General features: G+C 42.4%; 1 protein-coding gene across 1 annotated transcript; it reads left to right on the top strand.

Moving 5' to 3' along the window:
- The first annotated feature begins 1,170 nt into the window (after window positions 1–1,170).
- Window positions 1,171–18,401, top strand: nox5 (NADPH oxidase, EF-hand calcium binding domain 5). Its single transcript, XM_021565440.2, has 16 exons — window positions 1,171–4,336; window positions 4,653–4,803; window positions 5,138–5,348; window positions 5,706–5,946; window positions 6,247–6,400; window positions 10,142–10,314; window positions 12,170–12,352; window positions 12,703–12,835; window positions 14,076–14,218; window positions 14,363–14,554; window positions 15,369–15,413; window positions 15,631–15,755; window positions 16,055–16,139; window positions 16,340–16,439; window positions 16,698–16,864; window positions 17,152–18,401. The coding sequence occupies exons 1-16, from the start codon at window positions 4,217–4,219 to the stop codon at window positions 17,281–17,283; spliced, it is 2,355 nt and encodes a 784-aa protein (XP_021421115.1). The 5' UTR covers window positions 1,171–4,216; the 3' UTR covers window positions 17,284–18,401.
- The last annotated feature ends 1,263 nt before the right edge of the window (window positions 18,402–19,664 follow it).

Below are 19,664 nucleotides of genomic sequence, written 5' to 3'. Positions count from 1 at the left end.
AGTAGTGGTGGTCAGTAATTGTGTGGTTGTGGTTCAGTAGTGGTGGTCAGTAGTTTTGTGGTTGTGCTCAGTAGTGGTGGTCAGTAGTTGTGTGGTTGTGGTTCAGTAGTTGTGGTCAGTAGTTGCCTTGGCTGCCTCACCTTCTTCATAACTTTTGCCTACACTGCCACATATGCTCCTCTGTGTCTGTGAGTATCCATAGTAATGGATCTGTTAGAGCTGCTCAATGATGAGACAAGAGCTGTGTTTTTTTACCCTTTATTTAACTAGGCAAGTCAGTTAAGAACAAATTCTTATTTACAATGATGGCCTACCCTGGCCAAACCCGGACGACGCTGGGCCAATTGTGCGCCGCCCTATGGGATTCCCAATCACGGCCGGATGTGATGCAGCCTGGATTCAAACCAGGGACTGCAGCGGCGCCTCTTGCACTGAGATGCAGTGCCTTTTGTCTGACTTGTTGAGGGAGTGGTCAAAACGGCAGTTGTTTGTCAAAAGTTGGGTAAAAACGTGTTAACGCAATTACTAAAACAGCTGTATCGTTACATCCGTAGACGTTTCACAAACAGATTTGAATTGTAGAGAAGTAGACAAGTATATCATACCCTCTAAGTCGTTGGGGAAGTGGTAAAAGTGTCAGGTGTTTACAAAAAAGTTACAGAAAATGTTGAAGCGGTTACTAAGACGACTGTAACTTTTTATCGGAATTCTTCCCACCTCAGATTTGAATAGCCGAGAAGAAGACAGAGATTTCATACGCTTCAACTTTGTCTCTCAGATGTGGCAAAGTGGTCAAGGTAGCTGATTTGTGTCCAAAGTTGTATTGTTGCATTTACAGTGAATTGAATGTTGGAAGTGACGATGTCACTATGGGGCCTTTCAGAATCTTGAGGAAATGTCATGAAAATGAATGAACAGATATCAGACAGTTTTATCCGAGCACACTATTCCAGACCGATCTTCGTGTTTTCAAGTTTGAATTACTTTTCTAGCTTAATAAACGGTGTAGGAGGAGCTGCATTCCAAATTATAATAAGAAAAATAAGTATGACAAACATTCCGAATGGGACGTTTTCTTCGCAAGTCCCATTAATAACCAAGTCAGAAATAATTCCTACAATATCTAAAGTGTGGCTAGTAATAAAGCCACATGAGTAATAAGTAATTGAAGTATGACCAATAACGGTAGAATGTTGCTTCACAATCACACTAAGCACAGTATGTAAAAACCCGCATGCATGTTGATACCAAGATATGAGGGCAACCCACTGCTATTACACAACGTTGTATCTAAGCGTTGATGCCTGTACTGAAAGCTGCTCAGCGGGGAGTGGGCTGTCAGACACAGCTGTTGGGTATCAGGGCTCACTGCTGCCTGTTTTTGTCCCCTCCACCATCACTACAATAAGCCAGGCTGCCAACCAGGGAGTTTGGGTTTGGATGAGTGAAGAAGAATATCAATGCTTGAGAAAGGTGCATCTTGAAAGCATTGACCAGCTCAGAAAATTGGACATAGGCTTCTGCGTCAATACTATCTGTGTTGTAGGTAAGCACAACTCCTTATGCAAAGATTGCATGATTATGACTGGTGAAGGTATAAGACAGGTAATACTATGCTTTCCCGTCAATACAGGCTTATACGATTTTAAGCAGTGTTTTTTAGAACTATGTTGATTTAGTCTAACACCAGTGATTAACATCTGATTTAGTTCAGAATGTTTATTTTGTATTTATTTTTAATGACACCTTATTGCCAAAAGGAACTGGAGATATAATAGGCCTTGCCTATAAAAACGTTTGCGTTACAGTGAACATTTTTAAGATGATCATCAAAATATATGATGGTATGTATTATGCAATCTTATAACGGTTGCTGTATATCTTCTGGCCAAACAAGTACTGTATACAAAGTCCCTCCTCCTATTCCATCAGGTTCATTCCGTTTGATTTCAATAACTTTTAGACCACAACACTTTTGATTTCCACAAAAGTTGTCAGAAAGTTACTTTTTGGACCTGAATGCCAAAACATTTAGGAGATTGTCAAACATTTAGAGTGTTGTCAAACTATTTTATAATTTCTTGAATTTTATTTTTTTTTATAAACATTTTGAAATTCTTTAACCTTTAATGGTAAACTCCTATAAAATGTGTGCATATGTTGTAGCTTAGTACCTATTTTACATAATATGAGGTGCTTGTGTTGTGCCCTCCATCGGTTGAGCCATAGCATACTTGAATACAGGGTGGTTGGCATTTCAATCATAGAAATATAATTCACCATTCTATGTCAGATGTCAGGACACTCTAGGCCTCAACTCTTGACAATCCAACCTTAAAACTCTTGAACATTAGCAAAGCTTATTATCATTATAACTAACCGCCAAAGGTTTCCCCATTCATCTGTGACATTACTCTCAGTAGGAAAGATGACAATGTAACAGATGTCTCACCCTTCTCATTGTTCAATTGATAGTTGTATCAGCTTCATATCCACCAACGTCTGTAATGATGCATGTTTACGTCCTTCAGAATGACTATACAATCTTGATACTCAGAAGCATAATTTGCTCTTTAGCCACCATGTTTTGGGGCTATCCAAATTTTCTTAGTCTCTGGTGCTATTAGCCTTTCCATTTTCACATAACTATCTGTACTCCGAAAAGCTCTGTATTAAAACTTTTACTTCGACCAGATCCTGGGAGTCAAGTCTACTTTTTACCTTTACAAAGTCAACTTGCTACTGCAAATGACCATCTACAGTGTGTTGTAAAGAAGTGGGATTCATTCAACTCCACAACAGAGGTAAGTGGTTTACTTATGACCAGGATGCAAGTGGTTAATTAGAGATTCTGACATCCCCCTGGCAACCTCAGTCACGCTGTACTCTTTCTATAGCTGTACTCTTTCTATAGAGCCATGTCTCACGAATGATTACCCTTTTCACATTACTGCGCTGACCTCAACCAAACTGAGCTGACTTGGAAACGTTCTTTCACATTGGTCTTGTTCGACATTGCAGCCAACAGTGCGGGCAACTACCGACGGACTGATCTGCAAAAAACCTTGCATTGTAAATAACTACTCACTATTATTTGTAGGTCAGTCAGTCACAATTTACCCGTGATGCATTTAAGCGATAAGGCCCAAGGGGGTGTGGTGTGTGGCCAATATACCATGGCTTAGGGCGGCTCTTATGCATGACGAAACGCCTGGATACAGGCCTTAGCCATTGGATATTGGCCATATACCACAAATCCCCAAGGTGCCTTATTGCTATTATAAACTGGTTGCCAACGTAATTAGAGCAGTACAAATAAATGTTTTGTCATACCAGTGGTATACGGTTGGATATACCACGGCTGTCAGCCAATCAGCATTCAGGGATCGAACCACCCGGTTTATAATATGGTTTTGATCCTCTTCAACCCGGCCATTGTCTTTAAAGGGGGGAGGCTATACAGACACGCCTTGTGCGCAAATTGATGATGTTTGTCATGCAGGGAGAGTCAAGTGGAGACGAAGCTGGGACTTGGGAGTGTACAGAATCATTACATTTTTATCAGAGTAATTGTTGAAAATCACTGCAATAAATGGGCTTTAGCCATCACCCTGGCCGGATATTGGCTACACTATCTAGCTACTTCCCTCGCCTTACTGAGGCAAGCAGGAGCTAAAGGACACTGTGCCCCATGATGTGTGTTGCCTGACTGTAGTGCAAACTCTCCCCGTTGAGCAGTGTAGACTATCACAGTGACATCCAGATGGTTACTCTCAGTATTACAAGTTATTTATTATGTAGGCTGCTGTCCTGCTCTAAATAAAATCAAGTGGGATGGAACAAATTGGAGATGGTGTCTAAATCCAGATGAAGGCCAATACTACAAGTTATTTCGCCCATCGAAGTAAACATCACGTTCTTTAACAAGTCGTCATTAGCGCCATGCTGCTGTTGCCAGCTAGCCATCATAAACTAGCTGTGAAGGGCTCATCAGCACCACTGGATCAGGACAACTGACTGAACTGAGTTTATTTGTCTTCACACTCAACTCTCAGCTGTGCGACATACTTCATCAATTTGGACAACAGGCGTGTCCATATAGCCTCCCCCTCTTTAAAGCTCCCTTTTTGCCATGGCCTTATGTAGGTTATTTTGTGTGTTGACATTACAGCAGGCGTGGTGGTGAGTGTAAGAAGGCTACCATCCCAGCAGCACCATGAGTCTGGATGAGGATGCACGGTGGCTGGAGTGGGTCACCAAGCAGTTTGAGAGCATCGCGGGAGAAGACAAAGAAATTGACCTGGAGGAGTTCAAAACGGCCCTCAAGGTCAAGGAGGTGAGTCAGGGCTCAAGGGTCAACTGATTTGTCACTGTCCCCAAACTTTTTGGGGGAGGTTTTATGTATTTTGTTGCTCATTTCTTTTGTGACAAATAAGCTCAAATAGGGCCGGGGTAGGATGGGTAGGGGGTACAGTGCAATAAAGTCAAATACGTGAAGGTTCACATACAGAGCCGCCAAAAATGAACCGTCTCAATGTCTGACTTCCACTTACTCTAAGTGATTGTGCTTCACGGATTATGTACGGTATGTGCGTTGTACTTACTTTGTCCATAGAAGTCAGTGCTGTGTGATTCTGTGTGTGTTTCTGCAGTCTTTCTTTGCGGAGCGGTTCTTTGCGCTGTTTGACTCTGACGGTAGCAAAACCATCAGTCTGGATGAGCTGCTGGAGGCTCTGGACCTGCTGATCCATGGCAGCGAGACGGACAAGCTCCGCTTCCTCTTCCAGGTCTATGACGTCGATGGTATGTGTTTAGCCTAGTGCCAGATCTGTTTGTGCAGTCTTGACAATTGCCAGTGACCAGGAGTTGGCATGACGACACACATAGATCTGTGACCAAGCTTGCAAGTGTTACTTGTGAAGACAAAATGTGTGCATTATCCACCATTAAAACACACAGTGAAATAAAACATCTACACTTTTTTGGTATGCTATATAAACCGATGTATGAGAATGGTCAGTGAAACCTCCAGCATTGTCTCACCTTTAGGACGTGCAGTTTATTGCGTCCAACTTAGCTGCCTATATTTTCATCACCTTGCAACAGACTATTGACAAGGATTTCTCTTGGCCTGCAGGCAGTGGCTCGATTGACCCAGACGAGCTGCGCACGGTGCTCAAGTCGTGCCTGCGCGAGAGCGCCATCTCCCTGCCAGAGGAGAAGCTGGACGACCTGACCCTGGCTCTGTTCGAGTCGGCTGACAAGGACAACAGCGGCTCCATCACCTTCGAGGAGCTCAAGGCCGAGCTGGAGAACTTCCCTGAGGTTATGGAGAACCTCACCATCAGGTCTCAAGGCACAGCTAACATGTTTAAACACGGGGGCTGGTTTCCCAGACACAAATGAAGCCCAGCCCTGGACTAAAAAGTTTAAGAATATGCTTCATTTTTGTCAGGGAACAGGCCCAGAATGTATCAAACATGCAAAATATAAGGAAGGCTCACACGTCCGTACACGCATAAGATTTTGCCCTGTGACATTTTATGTAGTCCCGTGTCTGTTCTCCAACTCTGTATCTCAGCGACATAGTCAATATGCCCCCAAAGAATGATCTTTACCGCCGACGAAGTGCCTAGATCCTAGATCAGCACTCCTATTCTGAAACTCTTTGTAAATATGGGCCCTCCATTTCCTCCACCACCTAGCGCTGCCAACTGGCTGAAGCCTCCCGGCCTGGAGCAGAAGAAGGGGCGGCATACCCCGCGCTACCTGACTCCGGCGTACTGGCACAACAACAGCCGGAAGCTCCTCTTTCTGTGTGCCTACACTTGCCTCAACCTGCTGCTGTTCATCACCGCCATGCTGAAGAACGCAGAGGGGGGATTCTGGTACATGGTGGCCAAGGGCTGCGGCCAGTGCCTCAACTTTAACTGTACCTTTGTCATGGTGAGGGAGATAGTGGGGAAGTGGGGGAGGGAGGGGGTGAATGTGGTTTGGTGGATAGAGATGAAGAGATATTCAGCAACTCTCGGTAAGGACAATGCATGTTTGCTTCATACATCGATCTTTTAAACCAGCACGTTTTCGGCGAAAGCCTTCATGAGGGTATTGGTGTTAAGAGGTAGACATCGACATGCAGCTGTGACATTTCCCTTAGCAACACTAGACTTTCTGCATTGACTGTGTCTGTGTATCCGTGTATGTGTGTGTGTGTGTGTATACGTGTTTACATGTGAATGCGTGTAGGTGCTAATGCTGCGGCGCTGTTTGACCTGGCTGCGGGCCACTTGGGTGGTGAGGGTGCTGCCTCTGGACCAGAACATCCTGCTGCATCAGATGGTGGGCTACGCCATTGTCACCTTCTCCACCGTGCACACCACTGCCCACTTCATGAACTTTGGTACGAAGGAACACACACGCTCTAAACCACAAACACTCACATGTTATACACCTTCCCTCTCCCAGATGCAGTGAACCAGTCCCCAAAAATATTTTTAAGCCTTCAGAAAATTGTTTCATGACCTGAAATAAAAGGCCCCAGAAATGTTCCAAATGCACAAAAAGCTTAATTCTCTCAAATTTTGTGCACAAATTTGTTAACATCCCTGTTATTGAGCCTTTCTCCTTTGCCAAGATAATCCATCTACCTGACAGTTGTGGCATATCAAGAAGCTGATTAAACAGCATGATCATTACACAGGTGCACCTTGTGCTGGGGACAATAAAAGGTCACTCTAAAATGTGCAGTTTTGTCACACAACACAATGCCACAGATATCTCAAGTTTTGAGAGAGTGTGCAAGACCAACCACCCGGACAGCTGATGAAACTATGGCTTTGCAAATCTGCAGAATTTCTGCACAAACTGTCAAAAACCGTCTGTGCTCGTCGTCCTCAACAAGTTCTTGACCTGACTGCAGTTTGGCATCGTAACAGACTTCAGTGGTTAAATGCACACCTTCAATGTTTACTGGCACGCTGGAGAAGTGTACCCTTCACGGATGAATCCTGATTTCAACTGTAAGGGCAGATGGCAGACAGCATGTATTGCGTCGTGTGGGTGAGCGGTTTGCTGATCTCAACCTTGTGAACAGAGTGCCCCATGGTGGCGGTATGGGCAGGCATAAGCTACGGACAATGAACACAATTGCATTTTATCGATGGCAATTTGGATGCACAGAGATACCGTGGTGAGATCTTGAGGCTCATTGTCGTGCCATTCATCAGCCGCTATCACCTCATGTTTCAGCATGATAATGCACAGCCCCATGTCGCAAGAATCTGTACACAATTCCTGGAACCTGAAAATGTTCTAGATCTGCCACTTAACAAGCGTGTCACCATTTGAGCATGTTTGGGATGCTCTGGATCGACGTGTACGACAGCGTCTTCCAGTTTCCGCAAATATCCATAAACTTCACACAGTCATTGAAGAGGAGTGGAATAACATTCAACAGGCCACAATCAACAGCATGATCAACTCTATGTGAAGGAGATTTGTCACGCTGCATGAGGCAGCTTTTTTTAAGGTATCTGTGACCAACAGATGCATATCTGCATTCCCGGTCGTGTAATCCATAAATTAGGGCCTATGTATTTATTTCATTTGACTGATTTCCTTATATGAACTGTAACTCAGTAAAATCTTTGAAATTGCTTCATGTTGCATTATTTGGGGGGTTCAGTGTAGTATATTCAGTACCAGTCAAAAGTTTGCACACACCTATTCATTCAAGGGTTTTTCTTTCTTTTTTACTATTTTCTACATTGTAGAATAATAGTGAAGAGATCACAGCTATGAAATAACACATATAGTAGTAACCACAAAAAAACAAAAAAAAGTGTTAAACAAATCAAAATATATTTTATATTTGACATTCTTCAAAGTAGCCACCCTTTGCCTTGATGACAGGTTTGCACACTCTTGGCATTTGCTTATCCAGCTTCATGAGGAAGTCACCTGGAATGCATTTCAATTAACAGGTGTGCATTAAAAGTTAATTTGTGGAATTTCTTTCCTTCTTAATGTGTTTGAGCCAATCGGTTGTGCTGTAACAAGGTAGGGGGGCATACAGAAGATAGCCCTATTTGGTAAAAGACCAAGTCCATATTATGGCAAAAACAGCTCAAATAAGCAAAGAGAAACGACAGTCCATCATTACTTTAAGACATGAAGGTCAGTCAATCCAGAAAATGTCAATAACTTTGAAAGTTATTCAAGGGCAGTAGCAAAAACCATCAAGCGCTATGATGAAACTGGCTCTCATGAGGACCACCACAGGAATGGAAGACCCGAAGTTACCTCTGCTGCAGAGGATAAGTTCATTAGAGTTAACTTGGATTGCAGCCCAAATAAATGCTTCACAGAGTTCAAGTAACAGACACATCTCAACATCAACTGTTAAGAGGAGACTGTGTGAATCAGACCTTCATGGTTGAATTGCTGCAAAGAAACCACTACTAAAGGACACCAATAATAAGAAGAGACTTGCTTGGACCAAGAAACACGAGCAATGGACATTAGACCGGTGGAAATCTGTCCTTTGGTCTGACGATTTTTGGTTCTAACCGCCGTGTCTTTGTGAGACACAGAGTAGGTGAATGGATGATCTACGCATGTGTGGTTCCCACCGTGAAGCATGGAGGAGGTGTGATGGTGTGGGGGTGCTTTGCTGGTGACACTGTCAGTGATTAGAATTCAAGGCATACTTAACCAGCATGGCTACGACAGCATTCTGCAGCGAAAAGCCATCCCATCTGGTTTGCGCTTAGTGGAACTATCATTTGTTTTTCAACAGAACAAAGACCCAACACACATCTCTAGGCTGTATAAGGGCTATTTGACCAAGGAGAGTGATGGAGTGCTGCATCAGGTGACCTGGCCTCCACAATCAACCGACCTCAACCCAATTGAGAGGGTTTGGGATGAGTTGGACTGCAGAGTGAAGGAAAAGCAGTCAACAAGTGCTCAGCATATATGGGGACTCCTTCGAAACTGTTGGAAAGGCATTCCAGGTGAATCTGATTGAGAGAATGCAAACCTGTCATCAAGGCAAAGGGTGGCTACTTTGAAGAATCTAAAATCTAAAATATATTTTGATTTGTTTAACACTTTTTTGTTTACTGCATGATTCCATATGTGTTATTTCATAGTTTTGATGTCTTCACTATCATTCTATAATGTAGAAAATAGTAAAGATAAAGAATGAGTAGGTGCGTCCGAACTTTTGACTGTTACTATATTTTGGCTATAATTAGAATGCCAAATGTGTTTAATAAGACTGAGTACACATCAATGTTTCCCATATCAATACTTATTACCTCACCTAAACACATATTTAGATGGGTTGGCTGACAAAATCACGAAAACGAACCATGCTTTGTTATGATTTTGAACGGTCAGATAGCTAGCAACAATTACAAGAAGATGCCATGTGGGAAATCGTAGGTGGCTCGTTTCCGCTAGTTGTATCTTGTTCTTGATACCATGTCTTGTTTTGAGGTGTTTTGACTTATTTCATGTCAACACTAAATAATATGGCTCAAATTCGTTAGCTAGGTAACCAACAACAGTAATTATGTCTTTGTGCATTGTGCAAATGTATTTATGTTTTCAATAAACATTTGGAGACAAAATATAGTTTACATGTTGTCAACAATCTAAGCCATCCCCGTCTGTTTTGCCCCATAGTTGCGCACGTGATGGTTTTGTTGTAAACAACCAACCCATTTATTGGTTTCAATTTAATGTTTTGGTATTTGCATCCCTGAATGATGTCTCTAGACTGGAGGGTACACAAGATGAGGCTGGTGGGAGGACTGATAGTGGAATGGGCTCATTTTAATGCCAGAATGGAATTAATGGAATGGTAATTTGTTTGATGTGTTTGATACTGTTCCATTTATTCCATTCCAGCCATTACAATGAGCCCGTCCTCCTATAGCTCCTCCCCCCAGCCTCCTCTGTGGTACACATAACAGCATGTTTATGTTTAGACTGATCTTGCCCTTGGTCTAAGGTGGTGCTGTATTGTGGCTTTCAACTGATCGATCACATTTATTTATAAACCTATTTTTACATCAGCAGTTTTCACAAAGTGTTTTTACAGTAACATGGTCTGATCTTTTGTTTCCTCCTTCAGTACACCTATCTCAGAACAGCAGCTACAGCCTGTGGGAGCACCTTTTCACTACTCGGCCAGGGATTGGCTGGGTGCAGGGCTCTGCATCCCTTACCGGCATGGTGCTACAGATCATGATCTGTCTAATGGTGGTCTGTTCCAGCACCTTTGTCCGCCGCAGTGGACATTTTGAGGTACAGTTGACAATCTAGCTAGTAATTTAGCAGGCGCTCATATACAAACTTTGAAGTTTTATTAGTCTTATGTACGGGATACGCATGGTATACACCAGGGTTCTCCAACTGGCAAACCATTTTATTTGGACATAAAAGATTAAAAACACCAGCAAATCAGCTCCAATTTATTAACATTTTGTGAATCTGTTCCCAAGTATTCCCACACATATGAGAGACACGTGATCGTATACATACAGTGCATTCGGAAAGTATTCAAGCCCATTGACTTTTTCCACATTTTATTACTTTACAGCCTTATTCTAAAATGGATGAATCTACACACAATACCCCAATAATGACAAAGCAAAAACAGGTTTTTAGACATCAAAACCCCGGAAATATCACATTTAAATAAGTATTCAGACCCTTTACTCAGTACTTTGTTGAAGCACCTTTGACAGTGATTACAGCCTCAAGTCTTCTTGGGTATGAAGCTACTAGCTTGGCACACCTGTGTTTGGGGAGTTTCTCCCATTCTTCTCTGCATATCCTCTCAAGTTCTGTGGGGTTGGATGGGGAGCATAGCTGCACAGCTATTTTCAGGTCTCTCCATAGATGTCCGATCGTGTTCAAGTCTGGGATCTGGATGGGCCACTCAAGGACATTCAGAAACTTGTCCCAAAGCCACTCCTGCGTGGTCTTGGCTGGGTGCTTAGGGTTATTGTCCTGTTGGAAGGTGAACCTTCACCCCAGCCTGAGGTTCTGAGTGCTCTGGAGCAGGTTTTCATCAAGGATCTCTCTGTACTTTGCTCCGTTCATCTTTCCCTCAATCCTAACTAGTCTCCCAGTGGCTAAAAAACATCCCCACTGCATGATGCCGCCACCACCATGCTTCACCATAGGGACGGTGCCAGGTTTCTTCCAGACGTGACGCTTGGCATTAAGGCCAAATAGTTAAATCTTTGTTTCATCAGACCAGAGACTCTTGTTTCTCATGGTCTGAGAGTCTTTAGGTGCCTTTTGGCAAACTCCAAGCGGGCTATCATGTGCCTTTTACTGAGGAGTGGCTTCCGTCTGGCCACTCGACTATAAAGGCCTGATTGGTGGAGTGCTGCAGAGACGGTTGTCCTTCTGGAAGATTCTCCCATCTCCATAGAGAAGCTCTGGAGCTCTGTCAGAGTGACCATAGGGTTCTTGGTTCCCCGATTGCACAGTTTGGCCAGGCGTCCAGCTCTAGGAAGAGCTGGGTTGTTCCAAACTTCTTCAATTTCAGAATGATGGAGGCCACTGTGTTCAGGGTGACCTTCAATGCTGCAGACATTTTTTGGTACCCTTTCCCAGATCTGTACCTCGACACAAACCTGTCTCGGAGCTCTACGGACAATTCCTACAACTTCATGGCTTGTTTTTTTCTATGACATGCACTGTCAACTGTGGGACCTTATGTAGACAGGTGTGTGCCTTTCCAAATCGTGTCAAATCAAATGAGTTTACCACAGGTGGACTCAAGTTGTAGAAACATCTCAAGGATGATCAATGGAAACAGGATGCACCTGAGCTAAATTTCGAGTTTCATAGCAAAGGGCCTGAATACTTATGTAAATAAGGTATTTCTGTTTTTATTTGTAATACATTTGCAAAAATGTCTAAAAACTGTTTTCATTTTTTTGTTATTTGTCAGTTCTCTTTATCTAATATTAGGTTTTGGTTGAAGATCTGATAGCATTCACTATCACAAATATGTACAAATAGAGAAAATCAGAAAGGGGTGAAATACTTTTTCATGGCACTGTACATTCACGTACATGAGCTCCCTCCATCGCTACACCCAAATACTCCAATTTTTTCTTATTTCTGTGTGTTGTTTCCCCAGGTGTTCTACTGGTCCCACCTGTCCTATGTGTGGGTGTGGGCTTTGCTGGTGGTGCACTGTGCCAACTTCTGGAAGTGGTTTGTGGTGCCTGGTGTGATCTTCCTGCTGGAGAAACTAGTGGGCGTTGCTGTTTCTCACATGGGAGGCCTCTACATTGTGGAGGTCAACCTGCTGCCATCTAAGGTGCCCATCTGGATGTTATACCAATAGCGATCACTTTTCTTAAAGAGGACATCTATTCACTTTTGTGTTTTTCAACATCTAGCTATTGTGTATTGACACCTGCTCAACACGTAGTGAAGTTTGACTACACCTCTGCTGTTGAAATATTAGATCATAATATGATACATCTTATTCCAACCTACCAACCCTACTATAAGGCGAGAAAAGTCAACTAGCATTGTGCAGTGTGGACAGAGTGTAGATGGCTCTGTTAGCCTAGTAGTTCATGTCTTCATTTTTGTTCAGAGACCATTTTTTGTTCCCCCCCCCCCACCCCCCTGAGAGTGTTGAAAAATGTCTGTTACTTGCAGGTGACCCATCTGGTAATCAAGCGGCCCCAGTTTTTCCACTTCAAACCAGGGGACTATGTTTACATCAACATTCCAGACATCGCAAAGTATGAGTGGCATCCTTTCACCATCAGCAGTGCCCCAGAGCAGCCAGGTTTCTATTTTCATTTCACCTTTTAGCAGGGAGTCCCATTTGAGACCAATACAAATATACAAGATCACAAAACATACTTAAGAGAAACAATCACATTCCTCGAAAAAAGAGGTTCCTAATCAACCATTTGAATTGCCCGAGAGGCACCCAGTACATATAGTTGCAGGGAACTCTGTAGATTGTTAGCCACCCCTGAAACCGAGTATGTTAACTCATAGTCTAAATTATGTTAAGTACGGCGGAAGTGTCACGGCTTTCTTCTGTTGAAGGAGAGGCGGACCAAAACGCAGCGTGGTTATTTTTCATACATCTTTAATAAAGATGAAAATAGAACAATATACAAAAACAAGAAATGTGAAGAAAAAAAAAAAACAGCCCTATCTGGTGTCACAAACACAAAGACAGGAACAATCACCCACAAAACCCAACACCAAACAGGCTACCTAAATATGGTTCCCAATCAGAGACAATGACTAACACCTGCCTCTGATTGAGAACCATATCAGGCCCAAACACAGAAACAGACAAACAAGACATCCAACATAGAATGCCCACTCAGATCACACCCTGACCAAACAAAACATAGAACATACAAAGCAAACTATGGTCAGTGTGTGACAGGAAGTTTATGTAAGAGAGCTTTGTAAATAAAAAGAGAGCATTGAATCGATCTACGTATTCAAAGAGGGTCAGCCTACCTTCTGGTAAAGAATGCAGTGATGTGTACTGAACCTGTCGCCCGTAATAAAGCACAGTGCACTATGATAAACTGCGTCCAATAGCTTCAATATAGTGGCAGATGCATTCATATAGACATTGGTACACTCAGTTTGTCTAAAAACTGTGTTACATCCAGTTCCCCACTCTTTCTAAACTAGAATGTAATACAAAATGTAACTTTATTGTTCATTAGTTAGAACGGGAATTTATCTTCTGCCGTTCCTAACGCCCACAAGTCAGCCTCAGAGGATGGAGAGCAATTGTACATGGGATCAGACACCAGCAGCTTTCCATCTGCCAGTTCTTTTCCATTCCCATTTTTCTGTGTCCCAGCCCGGGGCTTGAACAAGCAAACTTCCAGCTGCTGGTCTGCCTCTCTAACCTCTAGGCAACTTCTGCCTCCAAATTAAACTAAACTTACAAACGTACACACATGGTCCAGTTGCAGCTTTGACATCCATGAACATTTCCATACAACTCAATGGAGTGTGTCTGCGCTTGCACATCCCTTTCTGAAAAGATACTCTGTGGTTGCATATCCGCTCCATGGGCCAGTGGACCAATCGTCTGTATGAGTACTTCAGGCAGCCAGACAGCCAGGTGGTCAGCACCAAGAGACTGAGCGCCAGCCTGAAGGACAGACGGCACCAGAGGAGGGCCCAGGTTCTCTACCTTCTTTTTCGCCCACTACTTATAATTCTCTCTGTTAGCAATACAATACAATTCTACATACACAAAGCCAAAACAATACAATTAAGTAGGACCCTGGAATATGGGAGTGGGCTAAATCATTCGATTTTCTTGCAGGAGGAGCTGTTTAAATGTGCGAACTGCAACGGGACGGTGGCCTCCAACGAGGACGATGCCATCGAGCTAACCCTGTATCGACAAAACGGGTGTAGACCAGGGCCAGGACCATGCCCAGGACCAGGGCCACAGGGGCCCAACCCAGACCAGCAGAACCAAGCAGAGAGAGGAGAAGGCCCCCAACTCAGAGAGGTATGATCTGGGGCCCTTATAAGATATGCAACATAGAATAAAGATATTTATCATACAAAAGAGCTGAAACTCTGAGTGATGTTTCAAATGTTTACTCAGCGAAGATGTACAGCTGAACGCATATATTCAATACAGTGCAGTGTCAACTTATACCCTTAGCTCTTAACCCCTCACTTTCCACAAAGATGTACTTCAGTACTTTTCCGTCACCCAGGATTTCTCCGTGCTCCTATGTCCATATCACAGGACATTATCAATCAGGAGAAGCCTTGAGTTAATGGGACGACACATTCCTACAGTCCACTGCAATCCACCAAATAATTACACTTCTCATACACAAAGAGCTTGAACCTAACACTACTTTCAGTCTCTGAGGATCTATTCATACTAAGAGGATATAATGATATAAAAGAGTAAAGATATAAAACAGTCATTTGCAATCTATCGCCCATATTCATAAAGCGTCGCAGGGCAGGAGTTCTGATCTAGGATCAGTTTTGCCTTTTAGATCATGATGAATTAGATTATATGGAAAGGAGGGGACCTGAACCTGGATCAGCACTCCTACTCTGAGAGGCTTTAAGAATACGAGCCCAGGTCCCCCATGTCCACATCATTTTATTTATTTTGATCTAAAAGGCAAAACTGTTCCAATATCAGCACTTTTACACTAAGACGCTTTAGGAATGTGGGCCCTGGTCTGACAGTACAGGAGTTTGGGTCACTGGGTCACTGTTGTAATGCATTATGATAACATCTTATTACTTATTTTAAAACTGATGATTCATCCGTTTTTTCCTCCCGACCAACATAGACCACAGCCAAGCTTAGTGAAAACCACAGGTTCTGCAACGTCAAAGTGAGTTTGACTTCAACCTGCTCCTGTAACATTTAATTGTTGATAATGTACATAGGCATACATAACATATTACTAACCCTATTTTAAGACATTATAAAAGGCTTATAACAAGTTATGAAGCATTATACCATCAAGGTGATATGTCATTCTCTTATTAGCTATCTAGACGTTCACATTAGGTTTGAATGTACTCTGTGTCTGTATCTCTGTCTGTCAGTGCTTCGTGGATGGGCCCTATGGGACTCCGACGAGACAGATCTTTGCCTCTGAACACGCGGTGTTAATCGGTGCCGGTATTGGGATCACGCCTTTCGCCTCCATCTTACAGAGCATCATGTACCAGTAAGTACATGCTAGGTTGCCCTGGAATGGAAACACCGAGAATTTAGAAGCACTAACCGTCTTACAGTATACATCAAATGAAATACCCAAGTAACCCGAGCTATGGTGCAAGCTATAATCCTACAATGATGATTATGGCGCCAATGTCTACATTTGTTAAAGCTTAGCCCAATACTATGGTTATTAATAACTAAAAATGTTCCTGCATATTCTGCTGTAAGTCAATTTCCTAACAACTTTGGTTGGTGTGGGCAATAAAGTTTTGAGTTTTGCATTTTTACTTCTGATTTCTATTTCAGCTATCGCATGAGGAAACAGAACTGTCCCAACTGCAGCTACTCGTGGTGTGAGAACATCAAGGACAGTGAGATGAAACTGAGGAAGGTAAGACCCACTGCAGATGACAGATGCCCATTGGGCCTGAAAGCTTGAAGTTATTAGCCTGGTCCCAGATCTGTTAGTGCAGTCTTGCATACTCCTGTGGCCAAGTCAGCAAGACATCATGAACAGATCTGGGACCAGGCTAAAAAAATATTAGTTATAGTAAACATTTGTTAAACACTCGGTTTGTGATTCTCCTACAGGTTGACTTTATCTGGATCAACAGAGACCAGAAATCATTTGAGTGGTTTGTGAGCCTCCTGACCAAACTGGAGATGGATCAGGCTGACGAAGAGCCAGAGGGTAAGTGAGAGGAGGAATGAAAGATACAGAGATGGAGGGAGGACAAAGAAAGGAAGAGTAAGATCTTCTGTAAGAGAAACACCACTGTGTGTTTGGCGTCAAATCTAACGTTTGTTCCACTCCTGTGTTTCTCTGTGTAAGGCACATGTGTAAATGTCTTTTGTTTAAGTTATCTATCTTATTACTGTTTTCACTGTAAAGTGGTTGCAATTTTAAATGCACTTTAAATAAAGTTTGATTCAATTTTTGAACCCTCAGGCCGCTTCTTGGAGATGCACATGTACATGACCTCTGCCCTCAGCAAGAATGACATGAAGGCCATCGGCCTGCAGATGGCACTAGACCTCCTGGCCAAGAAGGAAAAGAGGGATTCCATCACTGGCCTTCGCACCCGCACACAGCCAGGGAGGCCAGAGTGGGGGAAGGTATGGATGTCAAACTGTATCTCTGTATATATCTGTACCTGTCCATTATAAAGCTCATAGAGCATTTTTCAGCTAATCTTGAAGAGATGCACCATTTCTAAATCGGTATGGGGTGCCTCTGTTTTATTTCGTTGTTGGCTATAAGGGCCCTGAGTTTTTCCCTGGTCAGGTTAGGTGGTCAGGAAAAACCTGCAATGAGTCGTGATTCGGTGACATGCAAGCTTGTGGGTCCTGTCCAACCACCGTACATTGAAAATGTCCTCTTCTTTCACGTGTATCAACCGCAGGTGTTCCAGAAAGTGGCAGAGGAGAAGAAAGGGAAGGTTCATGTGTTCTACTGTGGAGCCCCTGCACTGGCTAAACTCATCAAGGCCCAGTGTGAGCACTTTGGATTCAACTTCTACAAGGAGAACTTTTGAGGACTGTCCAACATTTTTCCACACTGACATCAGCACCCTCAACTAAATCCACACACCTATGTGCTGATCTATGTCAACAGTTTCTGTACCATACAGGCTGGTTGTCCACAAGCACTATCTCGTGCTGAATCCGCACTATGCCGTTGCCAACCCAAGTATGTGAAACCGACAATCAGTATGCTGCTAACATCTTTGCTTCTTCCACTGTCCCTGCCCCCTTACTGGGCTCGAACCAGTGGTCCTCTGAATTCAAACACACCGCCCTCCTTGAAAACATACCAACTAGTTGTGCTATAAAAAAAGGATCCGATAGGACCATTGGCGTGCCTGCCCTTAATGCTTGCCTTGGTCAAGAAGTATAATGTGGGCCTTTAGACTGTATATTCTATCACATTTAGTATTCAAATGGATCTACCTTGCTTTAAACCAAAACACATTCCAAAGCACAAATACTAAATGGCAGACATTGTGACAGAGAATGAAATTATGTTCACACCATACACAGTTAATAGTTTATGTACCTCTTAACTATGTGTTGTTGCCAATGGATCTGATGGTTTTTTTTTTAACTAGACAAGTCAGTTAAGAATAAATTCTTATGTATTTATCTTATTTTGACAGCCTACCCCAAACAACACTGGGCCAATTGCACGCCGCCCAAACCATGGCCAGTTGTGATACAGCTTGGAATTGAACCAGGGTCTGTAGTGAGTTCTCTAGCACTGAGATGCAGTGCCTTAGACCACTACGCCACTCGGGAGCAGTGCTTGTATTGGATGTATTGTAGTAGATATATTTGAAGTTTCTGCTTAAATCTTCATGGAAGGTTGTTAAGATACAAAATACAGCATAATATGCACCTTGGTGGAAGGGTTAAATGGGTAAGCCTAAGTAATGTAGTGATTGTTCTGCATCCTGGGTAAGACCAGAAGATGTCCATTATTATAGGAAATATAGAACATGTCAAACTAACATTACAATTTTATAAAACGTATAGCTATTCTATGTTATGTAACTAAAGTGCCTTCAGAAAGTATTCACACCCCTTGACCTTTTCCACGTTTTCTTTTATTACAGCCTGAATTTAAAATAGATACAATTTAGATTTTTTTTTTGTCACTGCCCTACACAAATGTATTAAAAATGAAAAACTGAAATATCTTCAACCCCTTTGTCATGGCAAGCCTAAATACATTCAGGAGTAAAAATGTGCTTAACAAGTCACATAATAAGTTGCATGGACTCACTGTGTGCAATAATAGTGTTTCACATGATTTTTGAATGACTAACTCATCTCTGTACCCCACAAATACAATTATCTGTAAGGTCCCTCAGTCGAGCAGTGAATTTCAAACACAGATTCAACCACAAAGACAAGGGAGGTTTTCCAATGCCTCGCAAAGAAGGGCACCTATTGGTAGATGGGTAAAAATATAAAAAGCAGACATTGAGTATCCCTTTGAGCATGGTGAAGTTATTAATTACACGTTGGATGGTGTATCAATACACCCAGTCACTACAAAGATACAAGTGTCCTTCCTAACTCAGGGACTTCCCCATGAGGCTAATGTTGACTTTAAAACAGTCAGAGTTTAATGGCTGTGATAGAACAAAACTGAAGAGGATGGATCAACAACATTGTAGTTACTCCACAATACTAACCTAATTGACAGAGTAAAAAGAAGGAAGCCTGTACAACAAGGCACTAAAGTAATACTGTAAACAATGTGGCAAAGGAATTAACTTTTATCCTGAATACAAAGTCTTATGTTTGGGGCAAATCCAATACAACAGATTACTGTGTATCACTCTCCATATTTTCAAGCATAGTGGTGGCTGCATCATGTTATGGGTATGCTTGCAATCGTTAAGGACTGGGGACTTTTTCAGGATAAAGATATAGAGGAAAGCCTGGTTCATTCTGCTTTCCAAAAGATACTGGGAGACAAATTCACCTTTCAGCAGGACAATAACTTAAAACACAAGGTAAAATATACACGGGAGTTGCTTACCATGACAACATTGAATGTTCCTTGATTGGCCTAGTTACGGTGCAACCAACTTGACAGAGCTTGAATAATTTCTAAAAGAATATTGTGCAAATATTTTACAATCCAGGTGTGCAATGTTCTTGGAGGCTTACCCATAAAAACTCACTGCTGTAATCTCTGCCAAAGGTGATTCTTACATCAGGGTCAGCGTGTTGAATTATCTAGTAAAAATATTTGTGATTTTTTTCCATTCTTTTTTTATTTTTTATATATTTTTTAAAAATGTTAGTATTTTTTCTTCCACTTTTACATTTGAGTATTTTGAATAAATTGTTGACAATTGTTGACAAAAATAATAATTATATCAATTTTAATCACACTTTGTAACAC

This window comes from Oncorhynchus mykiss, chromosome 2, assembly GCF_013265735.2.
Source record: "Oncorhynchus mykiss isolate Arlee chromosome 2, USDA_OmykA_1.1, whole genome shotgun sequence".
Lineage (NCBI taxonomy): Eukaryota > Metazoa > Chordata > Actinopteri > Salmoniformes > Salmonidae > Oncorhynchus > Oncorhynchus mykiss.
This window is presented reverse-complemented; position numbering and strand designations above follow the sequence as displayed.

Bases quoted from the DNA above. Each gene is read 5' to 3' on its own strand.
- nox5 (XM_021565440.2), top strand. From the start codon at position 4,217: ATGAGTCTGGATGAGGATGCACGGTGGCTGGAGTGGGTCACCAAGCAG. The intron at 4,804-5,137 runs GTATGTGTTTAG...CTTGGCCTGCAG, and splicing joins CCAGGTCTATGACGTCGATG to GCAGTGGCTCGATTGACCCA. The intron at 12,836-14,075 runs GTTTCTATTTTC...CTTTCTGAAAAG, and splicing joins CAGTGCCCCAGAGCAGCCAG to ATACTCTGTGGTTGCATATC.